Source organism: Cavia porcellus, unplaced genomic scaffold, assembly GCF_034190915.1.
Source record: "Cavia porcellus strain 051 isolate PalLab524CR breed Dunkin Hartley unplaced genomic scaffold, mCavPor4.1 scaffold_16, whole genome shotgun sequence".
In the NCBI taxonomy this organism is placed as follows: Eukaryota; Metazoa; Chordata; class Mammalia; order Rodentia; family Caviidae; genus Cavia; species Cavia porcellus.
Window position 1 is genome coordinate 34,704,222 of NW_026947499.1, and position 17,338 is coordinate 34,721,559.

Here is a 17,338-nt window from a genome sequence, read left to right on the forward strand (position 1 = left end):
TCCGAGAACACGGAGGCGAATATGTCTCTGGGCACTCCGCTATCAGAATCTTTTGCCTTTCACGCCACAGTTACTTTTTTGGTAGCTTAGTCCTTGGGGCCTATCATTTTACACATGGTAGACAGAAAGTGTGCTATGCACAGGACACATAAGGGAAACCTAGCTTCATAGAGTGAGGAAATGAGAAGCAGTGTAAGAAGCGCCTAACACATTGTGAAGCACACAGTATGTCTTCAGGTTGTCAGTGTCAACTGCCTGATTAGGATTGCGTAGTTTCAAGATTTGTATTGTCCTTGCAGGGCCGGAATGGCAATGTCCGAGGCTCTAGGCGCCTCCGATGCGCCCTCTGCTGGCCATTTTTCCTCGTGCGCGTGCACGCCCTGCGGCTCTTCCGCCTCCCGTCTTGTTTGACCCTGACGGTGTACCGTCCACGGCTCAATTGGTTGCCATAGAAACTCCGGAGCCCTGGGCCTCTGGACGTTGAGGATCTGACTCCTGTGACTCTGGCTCCTGAGGACCGGAGCGCGATGTCTTTCCGCGACCTTCGAAGTAAGGCAGCCAGTCCACTGTGCCTGCATGTCTTCTGGAGACTCGGGGTTCCACCAGAGCCCTCTTAGTGCTCTGAACCTCGGGCCGGGCCCCCGGCTATATCGTCGCTTTGTGATCATGGAAAGTTCTGTCAAAAAAAAATAAAAAGAAATTTCTGTCGGTTACTGGCCACGGGTGACTAGAGAATACTTAAAATGTGGCCACTGCGGCTGTTCAATTTTGCCTAATTTTAACTGAATTACAGCCTTCTGAGAATATTTGTTGTGGAGGACTGCGTGGAAAATGCTGAGTGGGAATAGTTGAGAGCTTTGAAGTGAGAGCAGATGATGACTAGAACTACGGTTTTTATTTTCATTTTATTTTCGTTTTTGCGGCTTGCTGTGTACTGTTCTATTTATATGCGTTATTTCATTTGATTTTCTATACAGTTACAGTGACCTGTGTTTATAAATCAGTATTTCACATTCAGTATTTTATTTTAGTCCTCTAACAGCGATGTAGTGGTACCCTTGGGTGATACACTTCAAGGTACAAAGAGAGTGAAGTGTGCTTTAGGTCCCAAAGGTAGAACAGAATGGGATCAAGGATTAATACAAAGGCTGATTAAAAATATTTTGCCATTTGTGCACTGTCATTTTGTAAAGTAATTGTCATCTTTGATAATTTTCATTCCCCCACTACCTGTCTTACTGCATTGTTCCATTTATTATGAGTGTTAAAGAGAAAGATAGCAAAGAAAGAAAAGCTGCAGTTAACACCATAACCCAATAGACAGGAGCTTTTTAAAGGGCCTTATGTGAACTATGGTTTTGTAATTTTTCAAGGCATCTTTAAAGGGGTAGCAAAATTATGTTTATTTACTAATTTTGATCAGAAAAATAAGCCAGGAAAATTGATGATATTCATTAGATTTTAACTGAATGGAGCAGTTCCTTCTAATCACAGTTGTATAGTAAGGATAAAGCACTAACTTAATGTGTATTCGTTTTAAATTGTTATGTATTTTAAATTGCCAAGAAAAATAAACCATTTTGTATATCTGAAAAAAAATACCACAACCCAATTTTCCTATATAGCATGTACTTCCATTGAATTTAAATGGATTTTTTATTTCAAAATTTTACTTATTTTTGTACCAGAGATCAAACTCACTACTTTGCGCCAGCCACAGGGGCACTTATACTGCTCAGCTAACTCCTGGGCCAAAACAGATGTTTTTGAGGTAGCAAATTAGGTATTTTAGAGAAAGCAGAGGCAATATCTTAACTAACAAGTAGTTACTGTTTGATGAGAATTTGACTGAGTTACATTTTATCTTGTGCAGATTTTATAGAGATGATGAGAGCCCTGGGGTACCCACGACATATTTCCATGGAAAATTTCCGGACACCCAACTTTGGACTTGTATCTGAAGTGCTTCTCTGGCTTGTGAAAAGGTCAGAACCTACTTTACTGAAATTGACGGATGAATACTAGGTTTCAATCATTGGCCACCCAGAAAAAGGTCACTATTGTGATGCAAGAGGAGAGTTCTTACAGTTCTTACAGACTTATTTTGTAACCTGTTGAAAATCAGCTGAATTTGCCAAGCATGGTGGTGCGTGCCTATAATCCCAGCGTTCAGAAGGCAGAGGCAAGAGGAAATCAGCCTGGGCTACATAGTGAGTTAAAGCTAGCCTGAACTGCATAGTGAGACCTTGTCTCAAAACACAAAAATAATATAAAAATCAACTGAATTTTACAGTGGAAGGGTACTCAGTAGAGTGATAACCTGCTGCTTTTCATTTCTTCATATAGAATGATGTATTCCCCTGCACTGTGTTAGATATAATTTAGATTTCTCTTCGTATGAAAAAATCTAATGATTCCAAGTCAGCAACGTTTTGTGTTAAGGCTAGATAATAAATATTTTACGTTTTGCTACACATAGGATTTAGGCTACAAAAGGTCCCTGTCACATAGTCTTTGGTCTTAACAACAACAAAAACCCTTAGCTTGCAACTTGTATGAAAATATGTCGAAGGCTGCAGACTGCTGACCTTGGTGATAAATGACTCAAAGAAAGTAGTCAGTAGCTGTGCTTCTTCTCAAAGTGAACTGTTTAGCCTGGTGTCTGTGTAGAGTTAAAGGCTGTTGGCTAGAGTAACAGTTATGATTTTTAAAATTTACTTTTAACTGGGCATAGTGGTACATGCCCATAATCCCAGAACTCGGAAGGCTGAGGTAGGAAGGGTCAGTGTGAGTTTGAGGCTACTTTGGGCTTCTGAATGAATGAGTGTGAGGCCAGCCTGTACTACTGTACATAGTGAAACCCTGTCTCAAAAATAAATGATAAATTTTTTTTGGTACCGGGGATTGAATTTAAGACCTTGCGTTTGCCGAGCAGGCACTTATGCTGCTGAGCTAAACCCCCACCCCCACCCTAAAAACATTTATTTAAAAGATTTTTTCTTCAGTTCAAAATGTTCAAATGGGGAGAGGAACAAGTAAGAGGGGAGGGGAAAAGAAAAGAAGGAAAAGTAAAAAAAATGAGAAAAGGAAAACATGGAAACAGCTTTTGTAAATGAAGAGAGAAGAATGGGTTAAAGGGAGAGTAGAGGAATGGGAAAAAAAACAAGTTATATTATATGCAGATATAAATTCTCCATGATGAATGTGATCATTTTGTATATCTAAAATGTACCAATAAAATCTGATATATAAAAAAAGAAAAATTTTCTTTAAATTTCTTCAGGGCTGGGAGATAGAGCTCAGTGGCATAAGTGCCTGCTTATTGGCAAGCGCACGGTCCTGAGTTTGATTCCAAAAAAAAATTTCAGTTATGACTACTTTCACAAAAAAAAAAAAAAACTCAAGGTCTCAGATTGGTTTTGTAAGCTAAGCCCCACATTTGATTTTTAAATCACTTGAATTTGTTTTGAGGTGGGAATTTGTTCCCTTTAATAGTTTGGTTGCTTTTAAAGTTTTTCTTACTCTCACAGGCTTAAGTGGGAACTCAGAGAGTCCTGTATTAGAGATCCGCTGCCCTTTCGGGTGCCCATTTTCTCTTCATGGACTTTGTGTGAATGAATTTGTATTTGTCCTGTCTCTGCAATAGGTATGAGCCTCAGACCGACATCCCTTCCGATGTTGAGACTGAACAAGACCGAGTTTTCTTCATTAAGGCGGTTGCCCAGTTCATGGTTAGTTCACAGTTATTTTGTGGCGTTACAAAATTAGAAGGGGAGGGGCTGGGGATTTAGCTTAGCGGCATAAGCACTGCCTTGTTAAGCAGGCGGCCGTGAGTTTGATCCCTGGTACTGATAAAAAAATTAGAAAGGGATGAATCCTAGTTAGGGCTACTTTCAAATTTAGTAATTGAGTTTACGTTCTAAAATCATTCCATTTTCAGGGTTCTGTGAAGCCATTTCACCGGTGAAGTTTTTTGTTGTTGTTTTTAATTTGTTTTTTATGCAGTATATGTTAAGATTTTTGTTTGTTCATTTTTAGTGACCTTAAGTGCCAAAGATTAACCTAGGGCCTCTGCCATGCTAGGTGCATACTCTACCATTGAGCTGTAGCCTCTTTTTTTTTTTTTTTTTTTGGTGATACCAGGAGTCAAACTCAGGGTCTCAAACTTGCCAGGCAGGTGCAGCACCACTGAACTATATTCCCAGCCCTATTTGTTTATTTTTGAATAAGTAATGTATTTCATGGTTCAAAGGTTTTTAAAATTATGTCATGACATAATAAAATGAGTTTCTACCCTGCCTGGCGTGAGTCCCAGTAACCACTATTGTATTCCTAGTAACCACTATTTTAAATTTCTTCCAGCATTTCTTTATGCATATTTAAGCAAATAATAATATTCTTATTTTTCCTTCCATATATACAAATAGTAGTATATTACATACCACAGTGTAGCATCTTGTTTTCTTAGTAGTATGCTCCAAGTACATAAAGAATTTCCTTATTCTCTCTTATATTTGACTAGTATTCTTGTGTGGACATGCCATAATTTATGTAATTTATGTGGGTAGGTCATTTGGTCATTTCCAACTTTTGCTCTCTGAAATAATGCTGTAACAAATAACCTAGGTGTATCATTTTATGTATGTGTGATTATACCCCTTGACTAAATTCTTTCTATTGGAATTACTGGATCAAAAGATACGTGCATTTGTAATTTTGGTATCTTACCAAATGGCTCTATCAGTTTCTATACTTAACAATGTACTACAATGTACTATATCACTTAGAACTTTTACTCATAACACTGAAATTCTTTCAGTTTTTGGCAGAGACATTTGCAAATTACCTACCTAGGATTTGGTTTGGACTTTACTTTTTTTTTTTTGAGACAGGATCTCATTATGCAGTTTAGGCTGGCCTTGGGCTCACTTTGTAGCCCAGGCTGATCTTGAATTTGCAACGATCCTCCTGTCTCAGCCCCCAGAGTGCTGGGATTATAGGAGTGCACCACCATACCCGGTTGGTGTGAATTTTAAAAGGTGAGGTCCTTAATATATTTTCTTTGTTGTTATTGTTATTAGTATTATTACTTTTGTTGTTTTTTGAGATAGGACCTCTCTATGTAGTTTAGGTTAGTCTTGAAGTCACTATTTAACTAAGGTTGGCTTCAAAATTGCAGCAGTCCTCCTGCTTCAGCCTCCGGAGTGCTAGGATGACAGGTATGTGCCACCATATCTGGATTTATTGTTTTATTTGTTTTAAAACAGGCCACAAAGGCACATATAAAACTCAATACTAAGAAGCTTTACCAAGCAGATGGATATGCGGTGAAAGAACTGCTGAAGATCACATCTGTCCTTTATAATGCTATGAAGACAAAAGGGATGGAAGGCTCGAAAGTAGGAGAGGAAGACATTAGCAAGTTCAAGTTTGACCTTAGCTCCAAGGTAATGACAACCACACACTGTAGCAAGATAATGTTTATTTATTAGACTTGGGAATCAGATGTGGGTGATCCACAGAACCACTTCTTTCCTTACTCTTGACCGAGGGTTTTATGTTCATCAGAATTGAGATAAATGGAAAGTCACAATGAATTACTTATTGAAAGCTTACTAACGTTCTTACATATATGTCTTAAAAATCCCACGGCCTTAAACATGAGCCTTTTGGGTGATATTTTGGATCCCAATCATTAAAAACAATGTGTCTGTCAGAGTACCTCTTCATTTGGTCACCCCACTACTGTCAGGGCATCACTGTAATATTTTAAATAGGATACATGCCATCTTTTCTCCTGCCTATACCTCTTCTTTGTGGGTTTAGTTTAATTTGGCGTTTGATTTTTTGGGGAGGTGGGGGCCCTGGAATTGGTTCCATTTGTATTTAGATCAGCATTTCCTAAGCATGTGTCCTGTCTTGCAGAATGTAATTGTGGGGCTGGAGAAACACCTATTCATTAGTCATGTATCCCATCTCAAGGTAACAGCTATTAGCATCAGCTACTGAATATGTGTCTGTTACGGTATTTCTCTTCCAGATTGCAGATTTGAAAGCAGCCAGGCAGCTTGCTTCTGAAATCACCTCCAAAGGAGCATTTCTATATGACTTGCTGGGGAAGGAGGTTGAGTTGAGGGTAAGCAGTGTTTAGATGAAGAATACAAATTTTTTCTTCGAGGTTTTCTTTTTTAATTCTATTTTAGTTCTCATTTTTTAAAACTGTACCACATTGAAAGAGATAGTGTTTGCCATTTAAAGTGATACAGAATGGTGGGTGCTGTGGCTGCATCTAATGGGCATAGATTTTAATTCCTTTAGCTTCTAGTTCAGCAATGGCAAATAAGCGACATGTCATTGACACTCCCCTTTTTGTTTCTGTGGTAGTCATTATTAATTACAATGCTTTTTCTGTGTTGCCCAATGAACTTACTTTAGAATGTTTTGTGTACATATGTTCTACTGGAATTTGAACCCAGAGCTCTTACATTGAGCTACATCCCCAGTCCTTTTTATTTTGAAGTGACTTCTCACTAAGTTGCTAAATTGCCCAGGTTGGACTTGAGCTTATAATCCTCCTGACTCAACCTTCCAGAGTGCTGGGATTATAAGTGTGCACCAGTATTCAACTGATATAGGGATATTTAAAATCAGGTTTTAAAAAGCCTCGCTTTCATTCTATGTTACCATTATGGAATGTGACCCAGCATTGGGAATTTCAGAAGGCTCCCAGGTGATTTTAACATACAGCGAAGTTTGTGACCAACAAGCTAGGTAGTCATTCCCAAGCAGTTGGAGTTTGCTTTACAGTTGAAACGTTTGCAATCCCTATTCCAACTAGTGCCAGTCAAGGAATATGTACTCACCATTCCACTGAAGCAGCTGTTTGAGAGTTTTTCCTAACCTTACTAAACACACTTACTCCATGTCAAGATTGTCCCCAGACCAGTGAGTTAGTGTGCCTGGGCCTGAGAACAGGCATCATGGTTTAAAGATCACCAGGTGATTCCAATGAGAAACAGAATTTGGGAACCACTGATTATGTATTTATTTTTTTTTTTTATTTGAGATAGGGTCTTGCTATGTAGTTCAGGCTAGTTTTGAACTGTCTGTGTAGTACAGGCTGGCCTCAAACTCAGAGCAGTCCTCTTGCCTCAGCCTCCCAAGTGCTGGGATTATAGGTGTGAGCCATGATGCCTGGCACCACTGATTTATATTTTGATTTTTTAAAATGTATTTATTTTTTGAGACAGGGTCCCATTATGTAGTTCTGGCAGTCCTTGTTCTCGTTGTGTCACCTAGGCTGGTCTTGAACTCATGGCAGTCTTCCTGCCCCATCTCTCGTCCTGGAATTACAGGAATACACTACTACACCCAGCCAAGGAACTACTGATTAAAAAAGAGATGGAGTAGTGTTGAATCCTTACCTGTAAGGATTGATGGCACTTGAAGCATATGTGCTCAGTCTTGTGTTTCGATTTATTTAGTTAATTTTGTACTGGGAATCAAACGTAGGACCTTGTGCTTGACAGGCAGGTACTTGTGTTGCTGAGCTATAACCCCAGCTCACAGTCTAGTGTTTTTACATTAAATGAACTTTGTTCTCTAGCTTTCTGCCAGGTGTGTCAGCTTTGACCACTCTGTCACTGCCTTGCTTGTGTTCCGGTGGCTGTGGTATAATAGTACTTTTCCATCTGCTTTTCATTTCCACTATAGAAGCAAACTGGAAGGGAAACTCACAGGCGCCAGGTCACTGTCCCTGCTCTTCAATACTGACTTAATGGTTGCTGCCTGGTGAAGGGTGGGTAGCAAAACAAAACTGCCACTAAGTTCTGTCAACCAATGCAGGTGACTCATGACGCAACTTCAGGTTTCTGTGTTTTCTGCTAACTGTGAAGTAGTGCACATACTCATGAGAGACCTGGAGACAGGAGCTGGTCACTAGCTAAATGCCAATGGAACTGTAGATTCATTGTGAGATTTCCCCAGTATCCACCAGGGTCTCTTCCAGTGTCTTAGAGTGAATGATAAAGTAGTCCAGGGCTGACCTGTTCCCAGGGAAAATATGGCCTCTGAATATGGTTCTGCAAATGTTATATGCAGTCATGATCTGAGAAAGAACCTCTATCCCTATTTGCTTTTCAAGCACTCAGTAAATTTTTATTGAGAATCAGTGATGATCACAGGCAAGGCCTGGAGCTCTTTCTCCTGAGTAAGTCAGAATCCCTTGCTAGTATAGTTTTCAACCAGTGGAGGACATAAGTCATGCCATAGAATAAGGGAAGTATGAGTGGAGTTTGGTAAGGTGTTCTAGGAGCCAGGCATGGTGGTGTACACCTGTAATCCCAGCAGTATGGGAGGCTGAGAGAGGAGGATCACAAGTTTGAGGCCAGCATGGACAACTAGTGACTTAGTGAGACCATGTCTCAAAAAATAAAGGACTGCTAAGGCCTTGGTTTCAGTCCCCAGTACCACACACATACATTTAAGGTGCTCCAGGAACCATGTCTTACTCTGTTCAAGCTACTATAATAAACTATGATAAACTTAGTGATTTGAAAACTATGAATACTTATTTCTCAGTTTGGGGAATAGGAAGTCTTAGATCAGTATACTGGCAAATTCATTGTCTGGTGAGGGCGTATTCCTCATACATAGTGTACCCCCTACCTCTGTGGTATTGGGCATTGAACACAGGGCCTTGTTCTTGCTGTCCTTCTTTAAATTTTTACTTTGAGACAGGGTCTTGCTAAGTTGTTCAGGCTTGCAATCCTCTTGCCTCAGCTTCCCAAATAGCTAGGAGTATAGGTGTGCACCACCATGCTCAGTAAGACCGTGGTTTTTTGCTGTGTCCAACACCTGGCAAAAGAGTGAAGGAGTGCCCTAGGGTCTTTTCCATTTATTTATTTATTTATTTATTTATTTATTTTTAATTTATTTTTGGAGACAGGATCTCACTATGCAGTTCAGGCTGGCTTTGACCTCACTGTGTAGCCTGAGGTTGGCCTTGAAGTTGTGGTGATTCTTCTGCCTGAGCCTCCCAAGTTCTGGAATTACAGGCATGCATCACCATGCCCAATCTTCCAGGGTCTCTTCTGTAAGGTCACTAATCCCATTCATGAGATTTCCACCCTCATGATCTAATTACCTACTAAAGACCTCACTCACCTCTTAATATCATTACATCACGGGTTAAGATTTCAGCATATGATTTTGGGAGTGATACATTCAGTCTTTAAGCAACCTCATAACTGCATCTATATTAAAATCTCATGTCTCAAAAATTTCCACTGCTAAGAGTATTCACAAATTTCCCTGTCATAGGTTTATTAATGCTAGAGGTAGGGTCAAGGTGGCTATTTTCATGGGTGTTTGTCAAATGATCGGCAACTTGGAGCGATTTAATTATAAAGGAGTTGCAGAGGCCAGAGGGGACTTAGATAGCAAATTACATTGTACTAGGTTTGGAAGGTCCCCTAACCAGAATACACGTCAAGAAATAAATGCTGTGTGCTAAATTCAGCTTTGCTTAAGGAGGGAGTGGCACATGAGGCCTTAAACTTTTCAGTTTAAGGGGGATCTGCACTCCGAGAGGAGTCGGTGAACATTGGAGGATGTTTGTAGGAGGTGATGGCAGCAATGGCTTTGCATCAGAGATCCATATTACAATAAAACTTTTATTCGTTTGATACCAAGGATTGAACTCAGTACACTGCACATGGTAAGCATATGTTCTACCACTGAGCCACATCCTGAGCACTTGTGATGAAACTTTGGAGAATTAGGCCATTATCTGTATCTAGATCTAGGAACATTAATTTTTAAAACTCCATTTCAGAAATAGTTAAGATAGCTATAATACTTCTGATTTCTCTGAGTTTGCTGAAGAGAAAGATTTGTGCTGGTATTGTTTGGAGAATTGGATGCAGATGTGTTGTGCTTGGGTGAATGATTTGGGGATGACAATGTGCAATGTATGTGCCATTGTTGTCCCCTGATTGATGTGTTTTAAAATTTTGTTGTAGTTTGGTTTTTTTTTTCCTCCTTCTTCTTTTTCTTTCTCTTTATCTTTGAATAAACAGATTTGAAAAAAAACTATTTCTAAAAATATTTATAAATAGTTTTAATTTTTCCCTTAGGAACTGAGAACAGAAGCAATTGCCAGACCTCTGGAAATAAATGAGACTGAAAAAGTGATGAGAATTGCAGTAAAAGAGATTTTGGTAAGTCACTTTGCTTTTAACAGTGTGTCAGAATAGCTTACCACAAAATATGTATTAATTACAAAGAAAAAAAGTAATTTCTTATGGAAAAGCCTGTCCTTAATCCACTACATCACATCACTACAGTGAAACAAGCTGAGATCCTAACACCTAGTAGGGTACAGTTCTGTGATGTTCCTGCAGAGATGCATAATCTGATAATCAGACAAAGCTGGACTTAGGGTCATTCCAGGAACTAACTAGTCTGTTCCTCCTCAAAAGTGAGAATATCATTGCTGAGTATGGTAGCACATGCCTGTAATCCCAGCACTCAGGAGGCTGAGGCAGGAGGATCACTGCAGGGTTGAGACTGGCCCAGGCTACATAATGAGTTCAACTGAATTGCATAGCCAGGCTTTTTCTTACAAAAGAAGAAAAAATGAGAACAAAAATGTCAAGGAAAGCAGAGATCCTCCAGACTAAAGGAACCCAAAGACTTGCTGGTTGAGTGCTATGGTGCCTTTCGTCTCCTGTGGAGGCCTTTGCTGGGACAAGTGGGAAGAACAGAATGGGCTTGGCGGTCATGTGGTGGTTGTGCACCAGTGCTCACATCTTGTCACAATCGTTTGTACTGTGCTTGCAAGGAGAAAGCCCTGTGGATAGGAAAAAACAGTAATGCATTAGAAGTAATAGGACATCAAGTCAGCAATTTACTCTCACGTAGGTCAAGAAAAAGTACTTTGTGTTATGCTTCAGCTTTTCTGTGAGTTTGTGACTATTTCTAAATTGAAAAAAAAATTTTTGGTGAAAATATAATTTTCTTTCTTTTCTTTTTTTAATGATACATTTTAGATTTATATAATGATCACATACATTCATCATAGAGGATTTGTACCTGTGCAGAATATATCATTTTTTAATAGCCACTCAAAGATTTAATTGGTACCAGTGAATTAACTTTAACCATTTTTCTTTTTTTCTTTTTGTGTAGTACTGAGCATTAAATCCAGGGCTTTCTCTGAGCTATATCTCCAGCCCTTTTTATTTTTTCTTGCTAAGTTGATAAGTTGCTCATGCTAATTTGAACTTGTGGTTCTCCTGTCTCAGTTTCCCAAGGTGATGAGATTATAGATGTGTGTCACCATGCCTAGTTTAACCATTTCTCTCTTTCTTTCTTTCTTTTTTTTTTTTGTACCGGAAATCAAACTCAGGACCTTGCACTTGCCACGGCAGGTGCTGTGCCACTGAACTTTATCTCGGTCTCTGAGCAATAACCCCAGCCCTAGTTTAACCATTTCTTACAAACTTTAAACTGCAACACATTAGGGTTGGGAACTGTGTTTTTTGGATTTTGAACTCCTCCTAAAAGCCTCTTTGGTGACTTGACCTTTTTTTTTTTAAGTGAAAAAAGAATAAAAGCAATACAGAATTTCAAAACAAAATAATAGAGTAACAATTGTTAATATATCACATATCGTTATCTTTAGAGTAGTTGTTCAGATGACAAGATATAGGTACGAAAAATGAAACACTAAAAGTGCAAACCGTTCTTTTTGATGAGCTAACAGAGATTAGTAGTCTCTTTCTCTTCTTTTTTCCTTTCCTTGATCCTAGTTCTTTCCTTTTGAGAAGTTTCTTCTCCTTTCACTTTCACAATATCTATTGTACATTTGGATCTTAGTAATTCGGTTTTTTGCACTAGAGAATACGATGTTTACATATGCAAGTCTGATTTATTTCACCTATGAATATGGCATCCATTTATCCAACAGAACATATCTTGATTCTTTTTTTTCCCATTCCTTTGCCATCCCCTCAACCCCTCTTTTCCTCCTTATTTACAAAAGTTTTGTTCCCATTTTTTCCTTTTCTTGCTTGTTCTTGTTTCCCTTCATCCTTCCCTATAGTTCCCTTTCCCATTTGAACATTTTCTTCCTATATCATAGTATCTATTACACATTTTGGTGCTTACATATACTTTCGGTGTCTCACACCAGATAATACAGCATTTACAAATGGGTGTCTGATTTATTTCACTTCAGAGTATGGTCTCAGGATGCATCCATTTACCTTGAAATGTCTCAAGTTTATCCTTCTTATGGCCAAGTAGTCCTCCATTGTATAAAAAAGCACATCTTTATTTATCAGTTGATGGGCATTACGGCTGTTTCCAAGATTTAGCTATTACAAATTGTTCTGCTATAAACATGGACATGGATACATCACTGTAGTATGCTTTTAATTCTTTTGGGCACATATCAAGAAGGAAAATGGCTGGGTCAAGGGGAACCTCTAGTTTTAGAGTTTTGAGGAATCTCCACACTGATTTCTGTGGTGGTTAGTTCTCACACCAACAGTGGAAAAGAATTCCTTTTTCCCCACAACTCCACCAACATTTGGGTTTTTTTGTTTTTTGTACTGGGGATCAAACTCACAACCTAGCACTTGCAAGGCTATTAACAAGAAATCAACCAATAAGAAATGCTGGCTCCACCAGCATAGTCATTCTCTCTGGGGTGAGATGGAATCTCACCGATGTTGCTTTAATTTGCATCTCTCAAATGACCAGTGGTGTTAAACATTTTTTCATATATTTGCCATTTGTATTTCTCCATCTAAGAAATGTATATTCATCTCAGACTCCCATTTTTGGATTGGATCTTTAAATTTAGAGAGCTGACATTTTTGCGCTCTATATATATTCTTGATATTAGTCCTTTGTTTCAGGAATAGCTGGTAAAAATTTTTTCCCAGTGTGAGTTGTCTGTTTACTCTGTTGGTGATTTTTTGTGACATGCAAAAAGTTTCTTGATAATACGAGATCCCAATTATTGATCCTTATGGTATTTCCTATGTGATCAGAGTTTCATTCATAAAGTCTTTGCCTACATCAGTGTCTTCAAGAGTTCTACCTATTTTATTTTCCAATAGATTTAGTATTGCTGTTTTAATATTTAGATCTTTGATCCATTAGTTTAGAGCATAGTGAAAGATACGGGTTTAGTTTTAATCTTCAGCATGTGGAAAGTCAATTTTTCCAGCTCTGTTTATTAAAGAGGCTGTCTTTCCTTCAGTGAAGGGGTTTGACTCCTTTATCAAAGATGAGGTGGCTGAGTGTGTTTTGAGTTGTTTTTGCATCTTCTTATCTATTCTATTGAATCTGTGGTTTGGCCACTACCATTCTGTTTTTATCACAGTAGTTTTGTAGTATAATTTCAAATCAGGAATCGTGATACCCTCTGCCTTGCTTTTGTTGCCCAGAATTACTTTTGCTATTCGAGGTTTTTTCTGGTTTCAAATGAATTGTAGGAATGTTTTCTTTAATTCTGTGAGGTACGCTATTGGTATTTTGAACAGAATTTGCTAAATCTATAAAACAATTTTGGAAGTTTGACCATTTTCACTGTTTTGGTACTTCCTACCTAAGAATAAGGGATATCTTTCCATTTCCTGATACTCCTCTTTGATCTCCTTTTCAGAGTACTGTAGTTTTCAATATAGAGGTCTTTTACTTACTTACTTTTTTTTTTCTTGATGCTATTGTGAAAAGTATTATTTCCCTAATTCCTCTCTCTGTGCATTTACTGTTTGTGTAGAAGAATGCTATTGACTTTTGAGAATTAACTTTGTACCCAGCTACACACTGAATTTGATTATTAAATCTAGAAGTCTTGGGCTGGGGATTCAGCTCAGTGGCACAGGTACCTGCCTGGCAAGTGCAAGGTCATGAGTTTGATGCCCAGTACAATAAATAAATAAATAAATGTAGAGGTCTTTGGTGGAGTTTTTGGGTTCCTATATGTAGAGTATTATTACATCTGCAAATAATGATAATTTCACTTCTTCTTCTCCTATCTTTATTCTTTTTCTTTGTATTGCTTGTGTAACTGCTCTGGCTAATGTTTCCAGAACTGTATTGAACAGGAGTGATAATAGTGTGTATTCCGAATTCCTAGTGCAGCTTACTGTCTCTCTGTGCTAACCTGGCCAGTTTTCCAGATGACATGAGCATGAAGACAGCACTATTGCTCTCACTCAACCTGCTTCAAGTAAACTTCCCCTTGTCAGAAGAAGCTGGAGTGGGCTATGACTGTCATTAGTGGTTTCTGACCCCTTCTCTTACTGAGCAATAGCTTAAGGCGGAGGGCAGCTCAGGCTTCTGTTTGTCCTCTGCTGAGTAGAGCTGTGCTTTTGTGTTCATGTTCCATAAGGAGATATTTATGAACAGAAGAGAAGCCTGATTGTGACAGCAAAGGAGAAATGCAGAGTGATAGTCTTACCAAGAGCCTACACAGAGATCCCAGGTCACTCTCTGTCCAGATCCAGACTCTCTTCTTTCTATCTGCATGTGTTTTCCTGGCAGAAGCACCCATTTTTTTATGAAAATAACGTTTTTTTTCTTGATCTATGTACTGTTCCCCATGTAAAGAATTGATTAAGTGAATCATTGCTTGGAGGGAGGGAATGTTTGTATATTTGTTTGCTTTTCGTATGTTTTCTGTGATATTACTATGGCTGAAGAGTTGGGAAGTTACTGTCTTCAGAGTCAGGGTAGTAGTTCTCACACTTTGTCTCACTATTTCCTATTAAACATAGTCACAAGTTCAGAAGACCAAAGACTTGCTCAGTAATGTGGCCTCTGATGAAGCTAACTTAGAAGCCAAAATTGAAAAGCGAAAATTAGAACTGGAAAGAAATCGGAAGCGACTCCAGACACTGCAGAGTGTCAGGTAAGCTGGACACTTAGGTACAACAGAAAGAGTGGTAGAAAGGTGACATCAAAAGTTCAAATAAACACTGAGCAGATGTAAGTACATGTCTTACTTGCTGAGACACAGTATCCGACACCTACCAATTTAAGGGAAGAGAGGTTTATTTTGATTCACATTTCAGGCCATAGTTGAATGGCTGCAAAACAGGACAGCATGGCAGAAGGGCATGACAAAGAAAATGCTACTCACCTCAGAGAAACAGAGAGTAAAGAAAGAGCTATCCCTTCTAGGTCACATCCTCACAGACCCAGCATTTCTGACCAGGCCCCACCTCGTATTGTGCACTGAGCTATAAACTCATCGGTAGACTGAGCCACTGAAGAGCATAGCATACCCTCACAATCCAGTCGCCTCTGAAGCCTTGGCTTTGGGGGAAAATCTAGATAGAAACCTTAACAAAGTGATGCTAACTCTTCAAGCACTGAGAAAAGCCTGTGTAAGGAGATTCACCTCACAAGTGTCCTGGCAGCTAGGACACTTGATGCAGGACCTTCACTGCTTTCAGAGTTTCTAGGGAATGGCTTCATTCTTGAGCAGCCTTTACATTCTTACTGCTCTCAGGGTGCAAGGCAGAGTTAGTAAATCCACCATATGGATTGTGCTATAAATTTGGTGGGAACAGAACATACTCCCATCTCTTGGTTTGAGGGGATTTTAGACATTTTTATTTTTGTTGCTATTGTTGGTTTTTGTTTTTGTTTTTTGAGATAGAGTTTCACTATGTAGTTCAGACTGGCCTTGAACTCACTGTGTAGCTCAGACTGTCCTCAAATTCATGATGATCCTCTTGCCTCAGCCTCCCCAGTACTGGGATTATACGAATGCACCAGCATCCACAGTGCTTGGACATTTTAGACTTTGATAATTTCTCATCTGTTAGCAGTTTATCTTTCTTCGGACTTTTACTTATTAGAAATAAATGTCCAGGAAACAGGGCCAAGTAACAGTGGCTCTGTTAATGAAACTTTTTATGTATATACCTCGTAGTTTTTTTTTTTTTTTTGGTGTCGGGGGCTACAATTTCAGACAGGGTCTCACTGTGTAGCCCTGGTTGACCTCATGGTGATCCTCCTGCCTCTGCCTCCCAAGTGCTAAGATTACAGGCATGCACTACCATGCCTGGCTGTGTGCATCATAGTTTCTTGGCACTCTTTTTCTCCTTTTCTTTCCTGTGTTTGTTTTAAACATTCCTTTCTTGGTTGTTTTGGTTTGTCTTTCCCCTGTGGGGAGGCAGTGCTTGATGGCACAGACAGGCAGTGCTCTAGGAGTGACAAGGCATCCTCCAGCCCAAGGCTGACTTTGCACTGCTTCCTCTTCTGAAATCACAGCCACTAGGTCTATTGAGCTTACTTACAGGATTGGCATGAAGGCATAAATTCATTCTGGTTTAGAGCTGCAGATCTTTTTAATAGAAAAATCTTTTTAAGAAAAATTTATTCTCACTTAACAGGTTATAAATTTTTACTTTAGCTGTGTATGTACATGTGAAACTTTGTATATATACATATGTATGCACATATCATACACATATATTTTTATGTATGGTACTAGGTATTGAACCCAAGGCCTTTGCACTGAGTTACATCACCGGCCTTTAAAAATTTTTTTCATTTTGAGGTATCTCACTTAATCACAAGGTTGCCCAGGCTGGGCTCAAACTTGGCAATCCTCCTTTCTCAGCCTCCCAGAGTGCTGGGACTACAGATGTGCACTAGCATACCTAGCTAAATCTGATATATTAAAGCGGAAAAACTATAGAATTTATTTTATGATTATACTTTAACTTTTGTTTAAAAATATATTCCTATCTGTTTGTAGGCATAAAAAAGTCTAGAAAAGTGTTCTTACATATTAAATGTATATGCTTGATTGTGGAATTAAGAGTAATTTTTACATTATTCTTCATACTTATAAGATTAATTCATGGGGCCGGGTTTATAGTTCAGCAGCATAGTGCCTGCCTGGAAAGCACGAGGTCCTGAGTTCAATTTCTGGTACCCCAAAAAAAGATTAGTTCAGGTTTCACAAAGAACACATTTATGACTTAAAAATAAATACGTTCATTGGGTAGTAGAAAAAAGAAGAGAAGAGTTAGTTTTAAGCAGTTATCAGAGTGAAGGGCTTGTATATTTAAAACTTTCCAAAGAAAGCTACGTTAGAATGTGGAACTCTTTTTTTTTTTTTTGAAATAGTGTCTCACTATGTAATTCAGCCTGACCTTGGACTCACTGTGGAGCCTAACCTGGTCTTGAACTTGAGGTGATCTTCCGGCCTCAGCCTCCCAAGTGCTGAAATTACAGGTGTATGCCACCACACTCAGCTTTGGAACTCTTCAATTTTTTTTTTCTTTTTTTTTGGTCTTTTTCC

At 38.9% G+C, this 17,338-nt stretch overlaps 1 protein-coding gene across 4 annotated transcripts in view; it reads left to right on the forward strand.

Annotated features, from left to right (window-relative positions):
- Nucleotides 1-17,338, forward strand: part of Cluap1 (clusterin associated protein 1) — a 55,567-nt gene that overhangs the window by 7,962 nt on the left and 30,267 nt on the right. For 3 of the 4 annotated variants that reach the window (XM_005007462.4, XM_003477709.5, XM_063226387.1), the window contains exons 2-8: nucleotides 300-549; nucleotides 1,874-1,985; nucleotides 3,647-3,731; nucleotides 5,268-5,447; nucleotides 6,041-6,136; nucleotides 10,137-10,220; nucleotides 14,796-14,929. In XM_005007462.4, the coding sequence (XP_005007519.1) occupies nucleotides 528-549; nucleotides 1,874-1,985; nucleotides 3,647-3,731; nucleotides 5,268-5,447; nucleotides 6,041-6,136; nucleotides 10,137-10,220; nucleotides 14,796-14,929 (713 nt within the window). In that variant the 5' untranslated portion in view covers nucleotides 300-527. The remainder of the gene's footprint in view (nucleotides 1-299; nucleotides 550-1,873; nucleotides 1,986-3,646; nucleotides 3,732-5,267; nucleotides 5,448-6,040; nucleotides 6,137-10,136; nucleotides 10,221-14,795; nucleotides 14,930-17,338) is intronic. The other variant, XM_063226388.1, reaches the window with a different exon arrangement.